Genomic DNA, 17,868 nt, shown 5'->3' on the forward strand with positions numbered 1-17,868 from the left:
CAGGTGCTCTTTTGCACCTCATGTCACCTTCATGATCGCCCTGTGAAGGATGCTCTATTGCCATGTCCCTTTCAGGGGAAGGACACTGAGGCTTGGCTAGATGAGTAACTTGTCCAGGTTATGCAGCTAGAAAGTGGCAGAGCTGGGTTTGAGCCCAGGCGGTCCAGCTCCAGAGCCCATGCTCTAAGCATGGTGCTGCATAAATAGCTGGTGAACAGAGCCCAGGGGAGGACAAATGTGGGGTCATTCCTGGACCAGATGATTGGCCAGCTGGATGATGTTCTCCATTTCCCAGTAGAGCAGGGACCCTGGAAACATGGGTGTATAAGGACACTGGAGCCAGGGCAGGCCCTGGGCAATTCTTGTGCCCTGGTGGGAGGACAGGAAGCACGGGAAAGCCTGCCCTGGGTTTAGGCCCTGCTGACCTCAGCCTTGCTGACCCCTGGGAGGGCACGGTCTGAGGTATGAACATAAGCACCTTGGTAACTAAATCCCTTTAAATAGCTATAAAGATTTTAGTTCTGTATTGTTTAAGATATTGTAAAAGCTTGGGTTTATTTTTGTAGGACTTAATGGCTAAGAATTAGAACATAGCAATGGGGCTGCTCTGTTGGAGTAATGTACACTTGTAATTATAAACAAACATGCAAAACTTTAGAACTCAAAAAAAGAAAAAAAAGGGAGGAACTCTCACTGCTTTGTGATAATTAGACAAGTGCGGGCATTTCCTATGCCTTTTACCACACAGTAGGGCCCCATCACCCATACCTCCCTTTCCGATGATCCATGAGCTTGTGTCAAAGGCTTACTGATGGTGGGTGCTAGCTCAGAGAAGCAGATGACATCTGGTTTCCAGTCTGAGCTCTGGAACTTGCCAGCTGGTGACCATGGGTGTTCCCTTTCCCTCTGCGGCCCTCAATTTCACTATCTGGTCAGTGGACAGGCAAGGTCAGAAAAGGGGATCCTCCAGATATCTTCCACTTTTGAGCTTGTGCTTGAACCTCATGATGGGATAGCAAAGGAAAGACTGTGGACGTTGAAAACATATTGAGGGAAACTGAGGGATCTGAGGCATCAGGAGCCGGAAAACCCTGGTTTATCCTCCTGCCAAGTCTTCTAAGCAATCTCCAGAAGCCTCAGTTTCCACATCTGTAAATGGGGATGACAACATGTCTCTGCAGGGTCGGGGCAGAGCCACAACAAAACCACACAGCACCTGTGAACATGCTCTACAAGCGGCAGAGGGCTCTGAAGTTGGGAGAGGGTTTTTTCTTCTTCCTTTTTTTTTTTCGGTTTTGTTTTGTTTGTTTGCACTTATGAGCTGTAAAGCTTTTTCTCTTTTGTACAGTGTACACGTATCCAAGCCAGGCTGCCCAGGATCGACAGGGCGGGGCCTGTGATGACTGAGGTTCCCTTCCTCTTCTCTCCCTAGTTACATTCGCTGTTACTACTGGGCTGTGAAGACCCTCATCACCATCGGCGGCCTGCCCGACCCCAAGACGCTCTTTGAAATTGCCTTCCAGGGTCTGAACTATTTCACAGGTGTCTTCGCTTTCTCCGTGATGATCGGACAGGTAGCTGGGTCACTAGTCTGTTCCAAACCACCTGCCTGCAGGGCCCTTTGCCCTCTTGCTGCTGCCAGAAGCATCACCATCTGTGCCCGTTCCTTTCAGACTAAGCCCAGGAAACAGCACTGGGCCGAGAGTTAGGAGCCTGGAGCTCTGGGACCCGCTGAGTGAAGGGGTGGTGATGGAGGTGTAGGTCCCATTTCCTCTCTGAGGTTGCTTCCCATTTGAAATGTCAGTCCTTTGGGAGAGCTGGGGAGCAGGGCTGAGTGGCTTTCTGCAGGGGCTGAGGATTTGGGCTGTTCCCTTGGAGAGAAGCCCCCGGAGGATTCTAATGTGCTGGGGGTGCGGCTCATATTGTAGTCAGTGCCTGAGGCAACCACCAGGGATCCTCAGAGTTACCTTTGAGGGGCTCTGCTCCAAGCAGCAGCACCCCTGGTTCATATTTCCTCAGGGGGCGGGAGGCTGGCGCGTGGTGTCAAAGTGACCTCTGGCACCAAGGGGCCACGTTGTACCAGAACCAGCCCAGCCCAGGGAGGCCTTCCCTTCTTGTGTGGCCCCAGAGACCTGAGGCCGGGGAGCGGGCCCGCAGCCTCGCTCCTCCACGTCCAGCATCGTCGGAAAACCTGTGTGTGGACATGGGATTCCCTCCCTCCTGATTTCCCCCCAGCCCCACAGGCATGTACCCCTGGCCTGTGTTAAGTACATGTGCCCACAACACACGTCCCCAGATCCTGGCCCCGCTCTGACCCAGCGGCTCCCCTGACCACCCTCCTTACCCCCAGATGAGAGACGTGGTGGGGGCCGCTACGGCGGGAAAGACCTACTACCGCAACTGTATGGACAGCACAGTGAAGTACATGAACTTCTACAAGATCCCCAGGTCCGTGCAGAACCGGGTCAAGACTTGGTATGAGTACACCTGGCACTCCCAAGGCATGCTGGGTAAGACCACGCCCCCTCCCCACGCCCCTCCCCGCCCCAACCCAGCTGTCACCAGCTCCCCCGGCCCGACCCAGTGCCCTGCCTTCCTGGACCGTGGCCTCATCCCGTGTCCCTGAGGGCCCAAGCATGGGGGCCTCTCTTGGCCCCAACATTTAAGTGAGAGCGGCCTGGGGAGGCCTTGGGCATTGCCCAAGTTAAGCCATCAGGAGACCCCTGAAGACGTGAAGGGCTTGTCTTCCGAATGCCGTCCCCCACCTTGAAATGCATCTCCATTTGAAGATGGAAGTACAGTTGGAACCAGGAGGGAAGGAAGACTCTGTCTCTGTTTCTCTCTCCTCTCTTCCTCTTCATACACATCCATACATATAATACATATTTTGTAAATTTTTAAAAATTCTTTTTCAGATTATTTTCCATTAGAGTTTATTACAATATATTTTTTAAATTTTTTGATGTTATACTTTGCTTCTGAAATTGGCTAAAACAATGTATTTTCATTCACTGCTCTTTCTGCTTTCTTGTCAATGATGAGGTGTGCTCAGTTATTCTTGCAAAGTAGGAGAATCTTACCTGTAAACTGTTTCCAAATGTAGTGAAGTTTTCACAGATTCTAAATGGAATCCTTAGTGAAATTTGAATAGGTTAATTACATGTTAATTGACTTTAATTTTTTCCTGTTTCCTTTTTATTTTGGGGAGCTAGTAATTTTGTTTTCAGAGCCTAGACATCGTTTTGGAGGGCTCTGAAAAGCTTATGGACCACTGGCACTGTGCCTAGAGTCTCCCAAGGCCCTCAGCAAAATGAAAGGGCCCCCCACTGCTTCTGTGGGGTTCACTCTGGTCTCAAAGAAGCCACATTTGAGGCCCACGGTCTCCTGAGTTGGGAGTGTTGGCAAGTCTGTGGACAAAGCACATGAGTACAGTTTCCAAGGCATGTTCATTTCCACTGCCTCATTCTGTTCTAGTGACAGCCTTGTGACTTTTCACAGGGGCACATGTTAAGGACCAGAGAGGGCTCTGACCTGCCCAGGGTTGCACAGACCCAGCACTTGAGCCCTAAGCTAATGGTGGTGCAGTGGACAGAGCACGGGGCTGGGGCCCTGTGGTACATTTCTGTCTCCAGTTACCGACCTTCACTCTGTGCCAGGCTCTCAGCTGCGCACCATGGACCCCATGGTGGGCAGACATACTGCTCTCCCAGGATAGGTTCTGAAGTCACAGGGCCGGGGTGTGGTCCTGATTCCATTCCCCTGGGCTGCATGGACATGGGCAAGTCACTGTCCTCTGGAGTCTCCCTGTCCTTGTCTGTAAAGTGGGTTATAGTGGGCACCTCTTGAGCTGCTGGGAGGGTTTAATGAAATCATCTTGGTAAAGCACTCTGTAAAACTGCCTGGCACATAGTAAGTGCTCCATATACTTTACTTCTTGCTAATGTTGTTCTTATAATGTGAGTGGAGAAGACAGATCGTTGGCAATTGCAGTGAAGGGTGTGATATGTGCTATGGCACAGGGACTGATAACATAATAGCTAGGTGAGAGGATGTCAAGGGAAGGCTTCCTGGAGGAGGTGACATGAGTGCTGGGTTCTGCAGAATGAGTAGGGTTAGCCAGGCAGGTGAAGGGGGTTGTTCCTAGCAGAGGGAATGGCATTGGCAAAGGCCTGGAGGCAGAGAGGATACCCTCCCAATCTAGAGTGGTTCCAGGTGGTAGAGGAATGGTGTGCCTGGGGTCCCCGCCAGTGTGATGTAAACGGGCCCTGTGTGTGTGAAGGAGGGTTCCCGCTGTGCCTCTGAACCTTGCAGGGTCTCATTTGCAGACGAGTCAGAGCTGATGGTGCAGCTTCCAGATAAGATGCGGATGGACCTCGCCATCGATGTGAACTATGACATCGTCAGCAAAGTGGCACTTTTCCAGGTATGGCCCACCCAGTGTCCCCACCCTCAGGACTCTGGAAGGTCCAGAGCCCACACCTTCCTCTAAACGGCCCCTTTCCCCTCCTCTCGGGGCCAGGGCTGTGACCGGCAGATGATCTTCGACATGCTGAAGAGGCTTCGCTCTGTTGTCTACCTGCCCAACGACTACGTGTGCAAGAAGGTGAGTGGCCCAGGGCAGCCTCAAAGCGGTCTGGGATTCACAGCCACCGCCTGTCGCAGCTGGGCTGGAGTGGGGGCCTATGAAGGCATAGTGGGGAGAGCGGAATTGCCAGGAGGGGAGGAGTGTGGTGAGCTGACCCCAGGGCTCCTGGCTTCTTTGGCACAAGGAGGCTCTGTCCAGCTCTAGGCACTGAACTCAGATGTGCCTCAGGCCTTGCTCCCTCTTCATGGGACCATGGGGGCCAGGACGAGGATCCCCACTTTATAGAAGAGGAAAGTGAGGAGCGTAAAGAGGGGCAGGGTCTTGACTGTGTAGATGGACCTGCTTCCAGGGTCTTGGTCTTCCTGTCAGGAAAATGGGGCTGGAGGAGGGGTAGGATAGGTCAGAGGTTTCAAACTAATGGTCCTTGCATAGGAGCCAGCCCACAGATGTTTCATGGGGTTTTTTTTGTTTTTTTGGCCTAATCTAAAAATAAAATTTTGAATTAGTCTCCAACCTTTAAAAATTGGAAGGTTTCGGGAATTCCCTGGAGGTCCAGTGGTTAGGACTTGGTGCTTTCACTGGCGTGACCTGGGTTCAGTCCTTGGTTAGGGAACTAGGATCCTGCAAACTGCGCAGCATTGCCAAAAAAACCTGGAAGGTTTCACATAAAAATCCAGATTTCCAGCTGAAAACAGAAAATCGGCTAGCATTGAGCCCCACTTTCCCAAATAGCCAGAATCATGTGGAGTGGAGAAGGGGCTGGCCCTGAAGGGGATGTCGTCCTCTCCTGATGCCACAGGTCCCACCACTCTCCACTGCCCCACAGGCTCCCATCTCTCCGTTACATCATCCCCCTGATCCTGGGACACATTTGGGTTTGAATGCCAGGGCTAGACAGTGTCTAAGGCCCCTTCTGCTCCCATTTTCTGGGATTCAAGGTGAGACCGAGGTCACTTGGTGAGTGAGTGGTCAGGGTGGAGGAGCAGGAAGCAGATTTCAGAGCTGTTAATAAGGCTTAGTGTGTCTACAGGGGTGAAAATATCACCCAAGAACCCCCTGTGAGACTCAGGAACCCCCAGCCCCAGAAGGGCCCCATCTCCAAGTTGTATGCGGCATAACAGTGAAGTTTCTCGAATGAAAGAGCTGAGGGAATGGGGACAAGGGTATGGCTGAGAATTTAAAGCTGCAGCCTTAGTGGCCAAGAGAAGTTTGGGAACAATAGGATGATTTGTCTGACATTGGAGCCACTTCCTAGCTGTGCAGCCTTGGGGAAGTGGCTTGCCCTCTCTGAGCCTGGCTCTTTTCATGGGTAAGTAGGGATATTGATAGTATCTCCCTCATGGGGTGATTGTGAGAATTGAAGAAGATATGCATACAGGGTTTGGCACCATGGCTGGCACGGAGTCGGTGCCACTGCTGTTGCTAATATCCTTGTGGGTGATGTAGACTTTATCTCTGATGAGGAAAAATGAATCAGATTGTTGGGAAGTTTGCCGTGGAAGCTGAAGTGAACACTTGGTGAACATGTGTAAATGGCTCCCTCTGCTGACAGGTTAGGCCTGTGACAATCTCGCTGAGACAATCCGAGGCCACCCCAGGACCACCCCTGGGCTGGTTAGTGAGATGAGGGTGAGCTCTATAGCCCCCTCACACTTCAGCCCCATGTCAAATTGGACACTGAAACAGGGAAACGAGACTTTCTTCCTTTTTGTTAAGAAGGCCATGCATGTTTGAGATGCCCAGGAAATATATGTCAAATGAATCAAAAGCATAAGCCAGATCAAAAGCATAAGCCACTTACCAGTCTTTGGTCTCTCTCCCTTTAAACACACCAGGTGTGGCCGATAGGTATCAGGCCAGGGCACCGGTCTGTGAAGGCATGAGGATTGGAAGGTGCTGGCAGACTGGGTATTTCTGATTCTAGTCCGAAGCAAACCATTCATTCATTCATTCATTCATTCATTCATTTGGTTTAATTTGTGATTAAGACCATTGTATCAGTCTGCTAGGGCTGCCATAACAAAGTACCACAAATGGAATGGCTTAAATGACAGAACTGTATTGTCTCACAATTCTGGAGGCTAGAAGTCCGAGATCCAAGTGTCAGTGGGGTAGGTTCCTTCTGAGGACCGTGAGCAAAGGGTCTGCTCCAGGCCTCTCTCCTGGCTTGTAGATGACTGCCTTCTCCCTGTGCCTCTTCACATTGTCTTCCCTCTGTGCCTGTCTCTGTGCCCAAATGTCCCTTTATAAGGACACCAGTCCTATTGGATTAGGGGCTCACCCAACTGCGGTATGATCTCATCTTCTTTTAACTAATTACATCTGTAATGACCCTATTTCCAAATAAGGTTACATTCTGAGGAGCCGGGGGTTAGGATTTCAACATATGAATGGGGGTTCATAACAACCATGACCTCTGGGTTCATGAAACCAGACTGCCTGTTTTCAAATCCCGGCTCGGCTTTGCTTAACTTTGTGACCTTGGGCAGAGTTCCTACTGCAGAGGGCTGTTGAGGGCTAAGCAGGCTCAGTCATGTAAAGCACTTAGAGCAGCGCCTGGCACAGAAAAGCGTTAGGTAATGCTGGACATTCGTATTAAAGCTGTTATCATTCCTATTTCAGTTAGCAAATGCCTCCCAAGCTCCTGATAGGATATGGGGGAAGCACAGGTATCAGCTGATTGTATGAACCACTGTGAGCTTTTCCATGCCTCTGGGTCCTCCATGGGTGCGTATAATTGGAAATTTACTGAATACCACTACGCCTGGGCCTCGTTATCTAGCATTTTCCATCACACCACTAACTCCCCACCGTAATCCTGCAATCTACAGGTGGGGAGACTGAGACCCCGGAGCGGAAGTGACTATCTCTACACCACATACCAAATCGGTAGGAGGGCTCGATCCCAGCCCAGGTTCCTCTGCACTGTGCCACCAGCGCCTGGGCCCAGCCCTGCTGCTTCTGTGGTTGCTTTTGGTGATGACAGAGGGACTCGCCCCCTTCTCTGTTTCAGGGGGAGATAGGCCGGGAGATGTACATCATCCAGGCGGGGCAGGTGCAGGTCTTGGGTGGCCCGGATGGGAAGTCCATACTGGTGACGCTGAAAGCTGGATCTGTGTTTGGAGAAATAAGGTCAGAACGGGGTGAAACAAGGGGACCTCGGCAAAGGCTGGGGAAGGGGGGATGGCCAGTGGGTGGGACCACGTCCTCAAGGGCCCTTCAGTGGGTCTGAGGAAACCGCTATGCATGCAGCACTCGCACCTGCCGACATACTCAAGGTGGGCCCAGCTCGCACCCGTGTGAGGCCATCGTGATGCTCCAGGCAGGGGGGAAAATGAAGATGCTAGTGTGATCAAAACTGCAGCCTCCTAAGGGTCTCACCTCCCTCCATTCTCTGCCCCAGCTTGCTGGCTGTTGGGGGCGGGAACCGGCGCACGGCTAACGTGATAGCCCACGGGTTTACCAACCTCTTCATTCTGGATAAGAAGGACCTGAATGAAATTTTGGTGCATTATCCCGAGTCTGAGAAGTTGCTCCGGAAGAAGGCCAGGTACATTTTTTTTTTTAATAAAAGAAATCCATATATACTTTAGTGTGCATTTCTTAAGGACTCAGACTTTCTTTTACATAACTGTAGTACCTTTCTCAAAATCACGAAATTCAATATTGAAACAATACTGTTATCTCATCCCTAATCCATAGGCAAATTTTGTTAATCGTCCCAATAGTGTCTTTTATAGCTTTTCTTTTCTTCTTTTCCATTCCTGGATCCCCCACTGCATGATGTTGCCATTTTAGTCTCCTTTGATCTAGGATCAAAGTTCCTCACCTTTTCCTATCTTCAATGATTTTGACTTCTCTGAAGAGGACAGACCAGTTATTCTGTAGAATGTCCCTCCATTTAAGTTTATATGTTTTCTCATCATTACCTTCAGGTTCTGCATTTTGGGCAGGAATTACTCGGAAGTGATGTTGTGTCCTTCTCAGTACAGTGTATTGAGAGGCTGCTTTCTCCCTATTCTGATGATTTTTTACTCTGATCACTTGGTTAAAGTTTCCACACTCTCAAGTTACTATTTTTCCCTTTGAAATTAATAAGTAATGAGTGGCAAGTCACCTTGAGATGATGTAGATTTCCTGTTCCTTATCTCACTTTACCTCACTACTTTCAGCCTCCACTGAAGGTTCCTTGCAATGATTGCCATTAGCTAGCAATGTACTGTAAGGAAGAACTTTCTTTTCTTTCCCATTTATTTGATTATTCATTTATCTATTTATAATGGTATGGATTTGCTTTATTCCATGAATATCCTGTTACAATCATCATTTTCATGCTCAAATTGTTCCACATTGGCCACTGGACACCTCTTTAGGCTGGATATAGTGAACTTTTGTTACATCCCTGTTATATTTTAGCACTTTTTTGCTTATAGGCACAATAAGATGCCGTAGATTCATCTTATACTTTCCCTGCTGCATCCCTGGAAATGGCCATTTCTCCAAGGAGGCTTGATTGCTTTTAGAGGGGAATGGTTTTTAGAAACCAAGATATGAGTACTAAGTGCTCTCATTGCTACTGGGGTGTTACTAGGCCTCCACAGTGGACAGAGCTGGGAAATACATCCACATATACACCTGTATGTATAAATGCAAATATATATATATATATATATATATATATACACACTCACACACATACATATATGTATATGCACATACATATACATATATATCAACATCTATTTTTTTGTCTGTGTCTATCTATATCTCTGTATATCTCTGTCTCTATTTCCACCTATCTAACAATTTCGATCCAACGTCACAGAGTTCATTCTAATCTCCTTTTCCATATTTGTAAATTCCTTCTCCAACACTGAGAAATTTGACTCCCTTTATCCTCATTACATTGATTCATTTGTTCAGTCCTACAATATAGAGAAAGTAGCACCAGAATTCCTATTTCATACTACTGGAAAGAAGAAAGCCTTCTAAGCAGAGAGCAGTTCTTTCTGTCTTTAGCCTGAGGACCCATGATGTAGGTGCTGTGTTCAAGGTTATCTGGATTGGTTCTCTGTCTTCCTCCCTTTACTGTGATTGTTCGGTTCATTTGAAATACAGCTAGGCTCACGTGTTTCAGTTTGCATTCCATTTCAGGGTTCCCCCACACTGACCCTTGTTGATTTCTTGTGGTTTGAACACGTAGAACATGAACATGGCAGAGGCTACAAAACAGCGCACTCAGAGTCCCAACTCCCCGCACCTGTTGTCACCCACCCCTTACAGGAATCTAATCTCCTTAGTTTCTGCTTTTTTCTTCTTGTGTTTCCTTTTGCAAAAATAGGCAGATCTGTGAATATTTGCTTATTTCCCTTTCTGTCTTACACAAAGGATAGCACACTGCAGATTCTCTTTTGCACTTGACTTTTTTTTCACGTGACAAGAAATCCCAGAAAGCATTCACTGAGTCCACAGACAGCTTCCTCATTCCTTTTGACAACTGCAAAGCATTCCTTTGAATGGGCATTTAGGCTATTTCCAATATTTTGCAATTATAAATAGTATTGCAACGAATAACCTTGTGCATCTGTATTTTGTATTGTTGGGGAATAGGTAATTTTGGGTTTTTTTTGGGGGGCCATGCCGTGCAGTTTGTGGGCTCTTAGTTCCCCAACCAGGGATTGAACTTGGGCCCCCAGCAGTGAAAGCCTGGACTCCTAACCACTGGACTGCTAGGGAATTCCCTGGAATAGGTAATTTTTAAGAAAAGCAGTTTTTTGCTTTCAAACACTTAAGATCAGGTTTTAAATCGAGTGATGGAAGCAGCACGATGTGGTAGAAAATGCACAATAGGCTTGGGAGGCTGACAGGGCTCATGTCCTGTCCATGTGCAGTACTGGCTGTGTGACCTTGGAAAAGTTACTTTACTTTTCTGGTTTCAGTTTCTCCACTGTAAAATAAGGGTAATCACTTTGTTGTGGAGATGATTAAATTAGTGTATGTGAATATCTCTAGCAGGGGGCCTGGCACACAGGAGAGCTCAATACATGTTAATAATAATAATTGTTCCTCTTTATCCATTAAATTCTCTCTATAATTTTCCCATGGGATAAAGCCTTTTTAATCCACCTATCTGGTATTTCGTCCCTTGCCTTTTATCACATATTCATATTTTCCACTTCAGTCACCGTAAATAAGCTGTACAGAGAGTGGTCATGATAAAGGGAACAAACTCACCATGTCCATTCATACAGCACAATAATTTATTGAGCTGATAGTTCGAGGCCCTGGAGACACAGGAGGGAGCAAACAAAGCTTACATTCTAGCCGGGGAAGCCAACAATGGAGAAAGGAATGACTATGTGATGTGTCAGCTGGGGATAAAGGCCATAAGGAAACATAAAGCCACACGAAGAGATAGAGGTGATGGAGGGAGCTATGTGAGATAAGTTGGTCAGGAAAAGTTATTCTCAGGATGTGGCACTTCAACTGAGACCTGCCAGAGTGAAGGAGTGAGCTGGGGAACTGCCTGCAGGGAAAAGCATTCCAGGCAGAGGGAACAGCGTGTGCAAAGGTCCCAAGGAGGCACAGACTCAGTGTTACATGGAGACCAACAAGAAAATGAGTATACCTTGATATGGGATGGGAGCAGTGTAGGGGGTGAGATTGGGTAGGGCCTTGTAGGGGAAGCTTCACAATGGCTTTAGCTTTTACTCTGAGGGAGATGGGAGCTATGCAGGGTTTTACACTGAGGAGTGACTTACTGTGACTTAAGTTTTTACAGAATCCCTTTGGCAGCTTCCAGGTGAGTGGATGCAATGTTGGCCTTAGAGCATAATATAGACAAGGCGTTGGGGTCTCCCAGGGAAGGAAGCTGCCCTGTAGTTCTTCTTACCTGGCTGTTCTCAGAGAAGCCATGGGGCCCTTCCAATGGCTGGTCTACCTGATCTTTCCCCCAAGTCTGTCCACTTCCCCCTACTGTCCCGAGGGACAGGGATGCACAGTCAATCCTCATTATTCACGGATTCCATATTTGCAATTCGCCTACTCACTAAATTTATTTGTAATCCCAAATCAATACTCAAAGGCTTACACAGACATTCGCAGACGTGTGCCCAGAGGCAAAAATTTGAGTCACCTAAAGTGCACGTTCCCAGCTAAAGCTGAAGAAGGTGACTGTCTGCCTTCTTGTTTCAGCTCATATTGTAAACAGGTGTCTTTGTGTGGTCCATTATGTAGCATATTTTTTCACATTTTTGTGATTTTTGTTGGTGATTTTGCTGTTGAAATGGCCCCAGGTGTAGTGCTGAAGTGCTATCTCGTGTCGCCCCACGCAGGGGCTCTCTGAGTTAGAGAGCCATGCATTCATTGTAAACAAATCAATGATGTATATTAAATAAGATGTCTTTAAACAGAAACACACACAAGACAAGATTATGTAATGAACAGTTGATGAAAATGTTGTGTTGAGAGGCTCACCATAACCGAATCCTGTATTTCTCCCAGAAGCCATGGCTCAGTAGTCACTAATTCCGTGTCTGCAGATACTTTACAGAACTTAACTACCTCGGATAATGAGAACTGAATGCTTATGTCTGAGAATAGGCACCGGGTTCCCCTCCCCCTGCCTTCCTGCCCCCTGCAAGAGGAACACGGCTCAGAAAAGCCACGCTCATAGCTGTCACCCCATTCCTCCGGCTGGGTTAGGTGTGGGTTTAGCAAGTCAGTCGGAATCCCGAAGAGGCCTTGCTCCTGGCCGCGCCTGCGGTGTGCTGGGGTGAGGCAGCCAGAGGAAGGAGGAGGGGCTGGTGGACTGTGGCACGGTTCATCAGAGGCTGCTTCTCTGGACAGGCAAGCTTGAGGAGAGAGGCAGGGGATCACAGATGAGCTCTGCCCATCCAAGGAGATATGGGTCTGAGAACCACAGGGCCTGGGGATGTCTGAGTTGCTGAGATTCTGTCCAAGCGCCCCACTTTACAGATGGGAGACCTGAGGCCCCAAAGAAGTGAGACGCTTCGCTCTCTGACTTGGCCACTCCGAGAAATGGGGCAAAAAGATCTCATGCATGCCACTCTCTCCGGGGGTGAATTATATAGTAATTATAGTGAAACTCATGTCATCTGAAAATGAGGATAAATTTCCTTAATCTGGAAATGTCCCAGAAGTCAGCTCAGTGTTTCAAAACAGAGATAGCCATTAGCGATCAGCAAAGGCCCTGTAGATGGTTCTTTCATGTCATTTGAGTACCACGCTGAGCCTTCCCACGGACTGCCGTGCTGTGAATTATGGACTCAAATAACACAGGTGACAGTGCCGGGTTTGGAAGAGGCCTCTGATAATTATCATGTTTGTGGTCTCCTGGGGGAGCCCCAGCTCGAAAATGTAAGTCTTGGGCAATTAATATCAATATGCATAATTTAAATCCATTGCCTCTGATTAGATAAGCAGCCAGTAATGGCCTCGTTTTTAAACAAACAAGTTTGGCCGGAACCCTGATGAATGAATTTGCCAATTAGTCGTCTAGACCTGCTAGACTGCAGGGAAACTCATTTGTTCGTGAGCCAAACCACTCATCACGTATTTGTAGTATGAAGAATTCCTTATAAAAGGCTGGGGCTCCCTTTGATGGAAAATTCTCTCCTTATTTAGAGAAGCAGGGTGGTATATTGCATTGGATCTGGGTTGTAATTCTGTCTCTGCCACTTCCTGTAACCTTGGGCGTGTCACTCCTCCCATTCTGAGCCTCAGTTTCCCCAACCCTTCTAGGTACAGTAATCCCAGCCCTTTCCAGGTCATGGAGTATTGTCAGCGTCCAAGAAGATAATGACCATGATACTGCTTTGTAATCCTTAAGACCTGGGGTGCTGGGGTCAAAGGCATGGGTTTGAATTCCAGCTCTGCCACTTCCTAGCTGTGTGGCCTTGGAAAAGTTACTCACCCCCTCTAGACGTCCACATCCTCATTTGAAGTGTGGGAGAATAATAGGACCTACCTGTAAGGATTACTGTGAGACTTAAAGTATGTATCAGTTACCTATTGCTGCGTAACAATGTTACCACAAATTGAGTGGCTTAAAACCACACATATTTATTATCTCAGAGGTTCTACGTGTCAGAAGTCTGGGGACAGCTTAGGTGCATCCATTACAAGGCAGTAATCAGGATGTGGGCCAGAGCTGGGTCTCGTCTCAAGTCTCGACTGGGGAAGGATCTGCTTCCAAGGTCCCATGGTTGTTGACTGAATTCAGTTCCTTGTGGTTGTGGGACTGGGGGCTTCGGTTCCTAGCTAGTCATTGGCCAGTGGCTGCCCTCAGGTTCTTGCCATGTAGGCCTCTCCCAACATGGCCGCTTGCTTTATCACAGCCAGCAAGGGAGAGTCTCCTTGTAAGACAGAGACCACAATCCTATGTGACACATTCACAAAAATGACATTTGATCTCCCTTGCTGTATTCCACTGGTTGAAAGCATGTCACATGTCCCACTGCCCCCAAGGGGAGGGGGTCACACACAGGTGTGAACACCAGGAAGGGGGATCGCAGGGGTCACCAAAGAATGCCTGCCTGTAAAGGTCTGAGCACAGAGCCTGACACATACAGACACTCGTGTCCACGTTGGTGATGGTAATGATGGTGAAATGACAATGAAGCAAAAGAAGGAGAAGCAGAAAGCTCGGGCTCTTTTTCATCTGGGCATCCTATTTCTGATTCCATATACTAAAGTATCCTGCATCATTTCCTGTGTGACCTCAGAAAAGCCACTTAACCCCTCTGAGCCTCCTCTATAAGGTACAGGCAATAAGACCCACATCATTATGGTGGTTCTGATTGTTCAGTGAGATGTGATGCCTCAAACAGCACTGTGCTGGGCTCAGAAAAGGAGCTCAAAAACTGTTAGTCAAAACAAACGCCATCACACAACTCAACTAAAGGGCTCTGCCCGAACCAATGAGGCTTCATTCTCTCCCAGAGCTTGCTGGTGATGTTAGCGGACGCTGCTTTCTTTCAGGAGAATGCTGAGAAATGACAACAAGCCCAAGGAGCAGAGTGTACTCATCCTTCCTCCACGGGCAGGCACCCCCAAGCTCTTCAGTGCCGCCCTGGCTGCAGCAGGAAAGATGGGTGCCAAGGGGGATAAAGGTGGCAAGCTCGCCCACCTCAGGGCGCGACTCAAGGAGCTGGCTGCGCTGGAGGCGGCTGCAAGACAGCAGCAGGTGCTGGAACAGGTGATGCAGTTGGAGACACAGCCACCTGGTCCATTTCAACCACGTGCCAGGAAAAAGGCCTAGGGACCCACGCATGCCATTTTAGGGACTATTTTTCCTTCTTCCTATCAGTCAGGATTCATTTGGTTGCGAGTGACAGAAATGCAAGTGACAGTGCAAGCTCAAATTAGCTTGAAAAAACAGGGAATTTATAGGAGCAAGTCATTGAAAAGTTCAGGCAAGGCTGGATCTAAAAGTTCAGATGATGCCGGTAGGATGAGTTCTGCCGTTCTATCACCTTTGCTTCCCTTGGGGATGGCTCCATTCCCAGGCAGGCCCCCAAGAGCTTAAGAGGACATCCCCCAAGATCACATCCTCCTGGCTGAGGAACTCCCACAGAAAGAAAGTACCTCTTTCTCAGTAGCTCCAGCAAAAAGTCCCAGGGCTTAGAGTCACTGGACAGAATTGGGTCACATGTCAGTTCCTGAGCCATTCAGTGTGGTGCTCTGGGGAGGACCAGCTCATATGCCCATCCCTGGACTGAGGGTGGGGATTGGGGTGGGCGCATTCCCCCAAATGGACAGCCGGCTGCTGCTGCAGAGGTAGGAGCAGTGGGTGTGGCCAGGGAATGTCCCTCCCCAGACCACAGTGATGTTCTCATATTTAATGTTGTGTCTGTGACAATTTAAAAGATCTGAAAGGAGAATCCAAGGTGACAGGCATGGTGCCAACTGTCCCCACTCCCTAAATCTAAAGGGAATTTTTAACTTAGTTCTGGGACTTTTTTCTGTGACTAATGCCAAGAATGCCAATTAGAATGATTGCACTAATTATGGTTGTTCATGACTGTCCTTTAGGAAGGCTGCTGGGAAAAGGTTAGGCAGAAGCTCAGGGAGGGAGGGGACAGCAGTCTACATGACAGAAATCAAAGGAGCCTGGTGAACTCAGTCTCAATGCAGGCTGGTCCAGGAGACCCATCCAGAGGTCATTTGACAGCAGGAGTTGGGGAATAACACCAAAGTCACCCAGGGTTCCAAGACATTCTCCAGATGCATCCACCGATGGCCCCAAATTGAGGACAGATGTGGTTGTCTGGCTCACAAACTGTCAAGGGCAGGGTCGAGCTGGCAAGCTGGGGTCTTTAGTGCTGGCTGGTGTGTGGGGCTGAGCGGACATGACCTCCGAGAATGTTCTCAGTACAGTGAAAGGTTTTATCTGAAATGGGATTTGTTGCTTCTAAGTGTTAGCGCTTCACCCAGGCAGCTTGGAGATGTGAATTAAATTTGCATGTGTGTTCTCATAAAAGGCGATTTTAGAACAACCAGGGCAGAAAGGCAGAGTGCATGGAGCTCTTAAATAGCAGCCTATAGACACAGGTCCAAATCCTGACTCTGTCACTGCCAGCCCTGTGTCCTGGGGAATCTCCTCCAGGACCTTCTGGGACCCAGATTACTCCTGGCTGTCACATGGGGTAGCAGAGATGAAGCAGGATACCTTGGATACTTTTATAAAAGCATGTTAAACACAGTGAAGCACTTGATCAAACTTCCCATGATCCTTCTGGCTCCATTCACAGCTTCAAGAAGACCCCATACTGGGCACCATCTGGGCCTCCTGCCCTGGAAGTGTGTTGTCAGAGTTGACGGTGCTGCCGTGGGATCTAGGAGTGTCTTGGTTCCCCCACCCCACCCAACTCCCCTCCTTCAGCGCCCTCTGACTTCTCTATTCCTCATAAGCACGCTGACTGCTCTCACTTTAAGCTCCCTACAGACCACTGGGCCTCCTGCTCTGGGGGCTGCTCCCTCCCCAGTTTCCTCTCATGCAGAGATGGCATCAGAGAGAGCAGGAGGGGCCGTGGGTATCCACAAAGGCTTGGGTTTTCACCCAATTCCCTAATTCTACCCACAGGAACCCCATCCATGGGAAACCCGCAGGCTGGAGGTTGGAGGTACCCACCAAGTCTCCAGACACAGGGGCTCAGCTCAGCCTAATGCCAGTGGTACCCAGCCCATTCTTCCGCCGGTGGGGAGGGGGGGCGGTGTCTCAACCTTTGAGACCTTCCGGGAAACGGGCCAGGCCGCAGCTGCTCCTGCCCTCATCAGCCTTTACCTTAGTATTTGCTTAGAGCTTTTTCTCATTCACCAGGGAGCTCACATCCCAGCTAACCGGGCAGGGCAGGCCGGCTGAGCTCTGCAGAGGCTTTGGTGGCGCTCCCTCCTGGTCACAGCCTCTCTTCCCTCAACAGCTCAGTGACCGTTGATGGGGCTCTGCCCTTGAACTGGCAACTTCACTCCGGCTTCCAGCCCTGCAACTCCACAGAGACCTAAAATATCCCAAAGAGCTTCACCACATCCTACTGGGACTTTTAATCCTTAAACTTCCCCATAATATATTGTTTCTACCACATAACCCTGATGCAGCTCCGCCCAACCTTCCAGCTATTAGATTTCGGAGCGCTGTCTTCCTCCTCAGGGGTCCCAGGGGTCCGAGAAGGAGGGAACTGGGAAGTGTCCAAGACCCCTCTGCCTCACGAGTCACTTTTTCTGGATTCCAGGCCAAGAGCTCGGAAGACGCAGCGGGAGAGACGGGATCAGCTACCCCAAAACAGCCCGCGGCCCCGGAGACCCCGGCCCCAGGCTCTCTGCCACCTGCATCCCAGGGGAGGTCCGAGGGAGAAGAGGGGGGCACGGCCTGGCCCGAGGAGGGCTCGGTGCGGATCCACATGAGCCCAGGCCCGGATCCCGGCGAACAGATCCTGTTGGTGGAGATCCCCGAGAAGGAGGAGAAGGAGGAGGAGAAGGAGAAGGAGGAGGAGGAGGAGGAGAAGGAGGAGGAGGAGGGGAAGGAGGAGGAGGAGGAGGAGAGGGAGGAGGGGGAGGAGAGGGAAGAGAGGGAGGAGGGGGAGGAGGAGGAGACAGAGGAGGAGGAGAAGGAGGGGGAGGAGGAGGAGGAAGGGGAGGAGGAGAGGGAGGAGGGGGAGGAGGAGGAGAAAAAGAAGAAGGAGGAAGAGAAAAAGGAGAAGAAAGAGGAGGAGGAGGAGGAGGAGGAATAGAGAGGCGGCAACTAGTGCGCCACAACCCGGCAG

At 49.3% G+C, this 17,868-nt stretch overlaps 1 protein-coding gene across 1 annotated transcript in view; it reads left to right on the top strand.

Annotated features, from left to right (window-relative positions):
- CNGB1 (cyclic nucleotide gated channel subunit beta 1) overlaps nt 1–17,637 on the top strand; it is a gene marked incomplete at its 3' end in the record, with an annotated part of 70,351 nt that extends 52,714 nt beyond the window's left edge. Inside the window, exons 29-36 of the mRNA XM_057534377.1 lie at nt 1,433–1,574; nt 2,351–2,510; nt 4,326–4,423; nt 4,520–4,603; nt 7,599–7,717; nt 7,989–8,135; nt 14,588–14,804; nt 17,338–17,637. Coding sequence (XP_057390360.1) covers nt 1,433–1,574; nt 2,351–2,510; nt 4,326–4,423; nt 4,520–4,603; nt 7,599–7,717; nt 7,989–8,135; nt 14,588–14,804; nt 17,338–17,637 — 1,267 coding nt within the window. The remainder of the gene's footprint in view (nt 1–1,432; nt 1,575–2,350; nt 2,511–4,325; nt 4,424–4,519; nt 4,604–7,598; nt 7,718–7,988; nt 8,136–14,587; nt 14,805–17,337) is intronic.
- Between the last annotated feature and the right edge of the window lie 231 nt (nt 17,638–17,868).

This window comes from Balaenoptera acutorostrata, chromosome 19 (assembly GCF_949987535.1).
Source record: "Balaenoptera acutorostrata chromosome 19, mBalAcu1.1, whole genome shotgun sequence".
Classification (NCBI taxonomy): Eukaryota; Metazoa; Chordata; class Mammalia; order Artiodactyla; family Balaenopteridae; genus Balaenoptera; species Balaenoptera acutorostrata.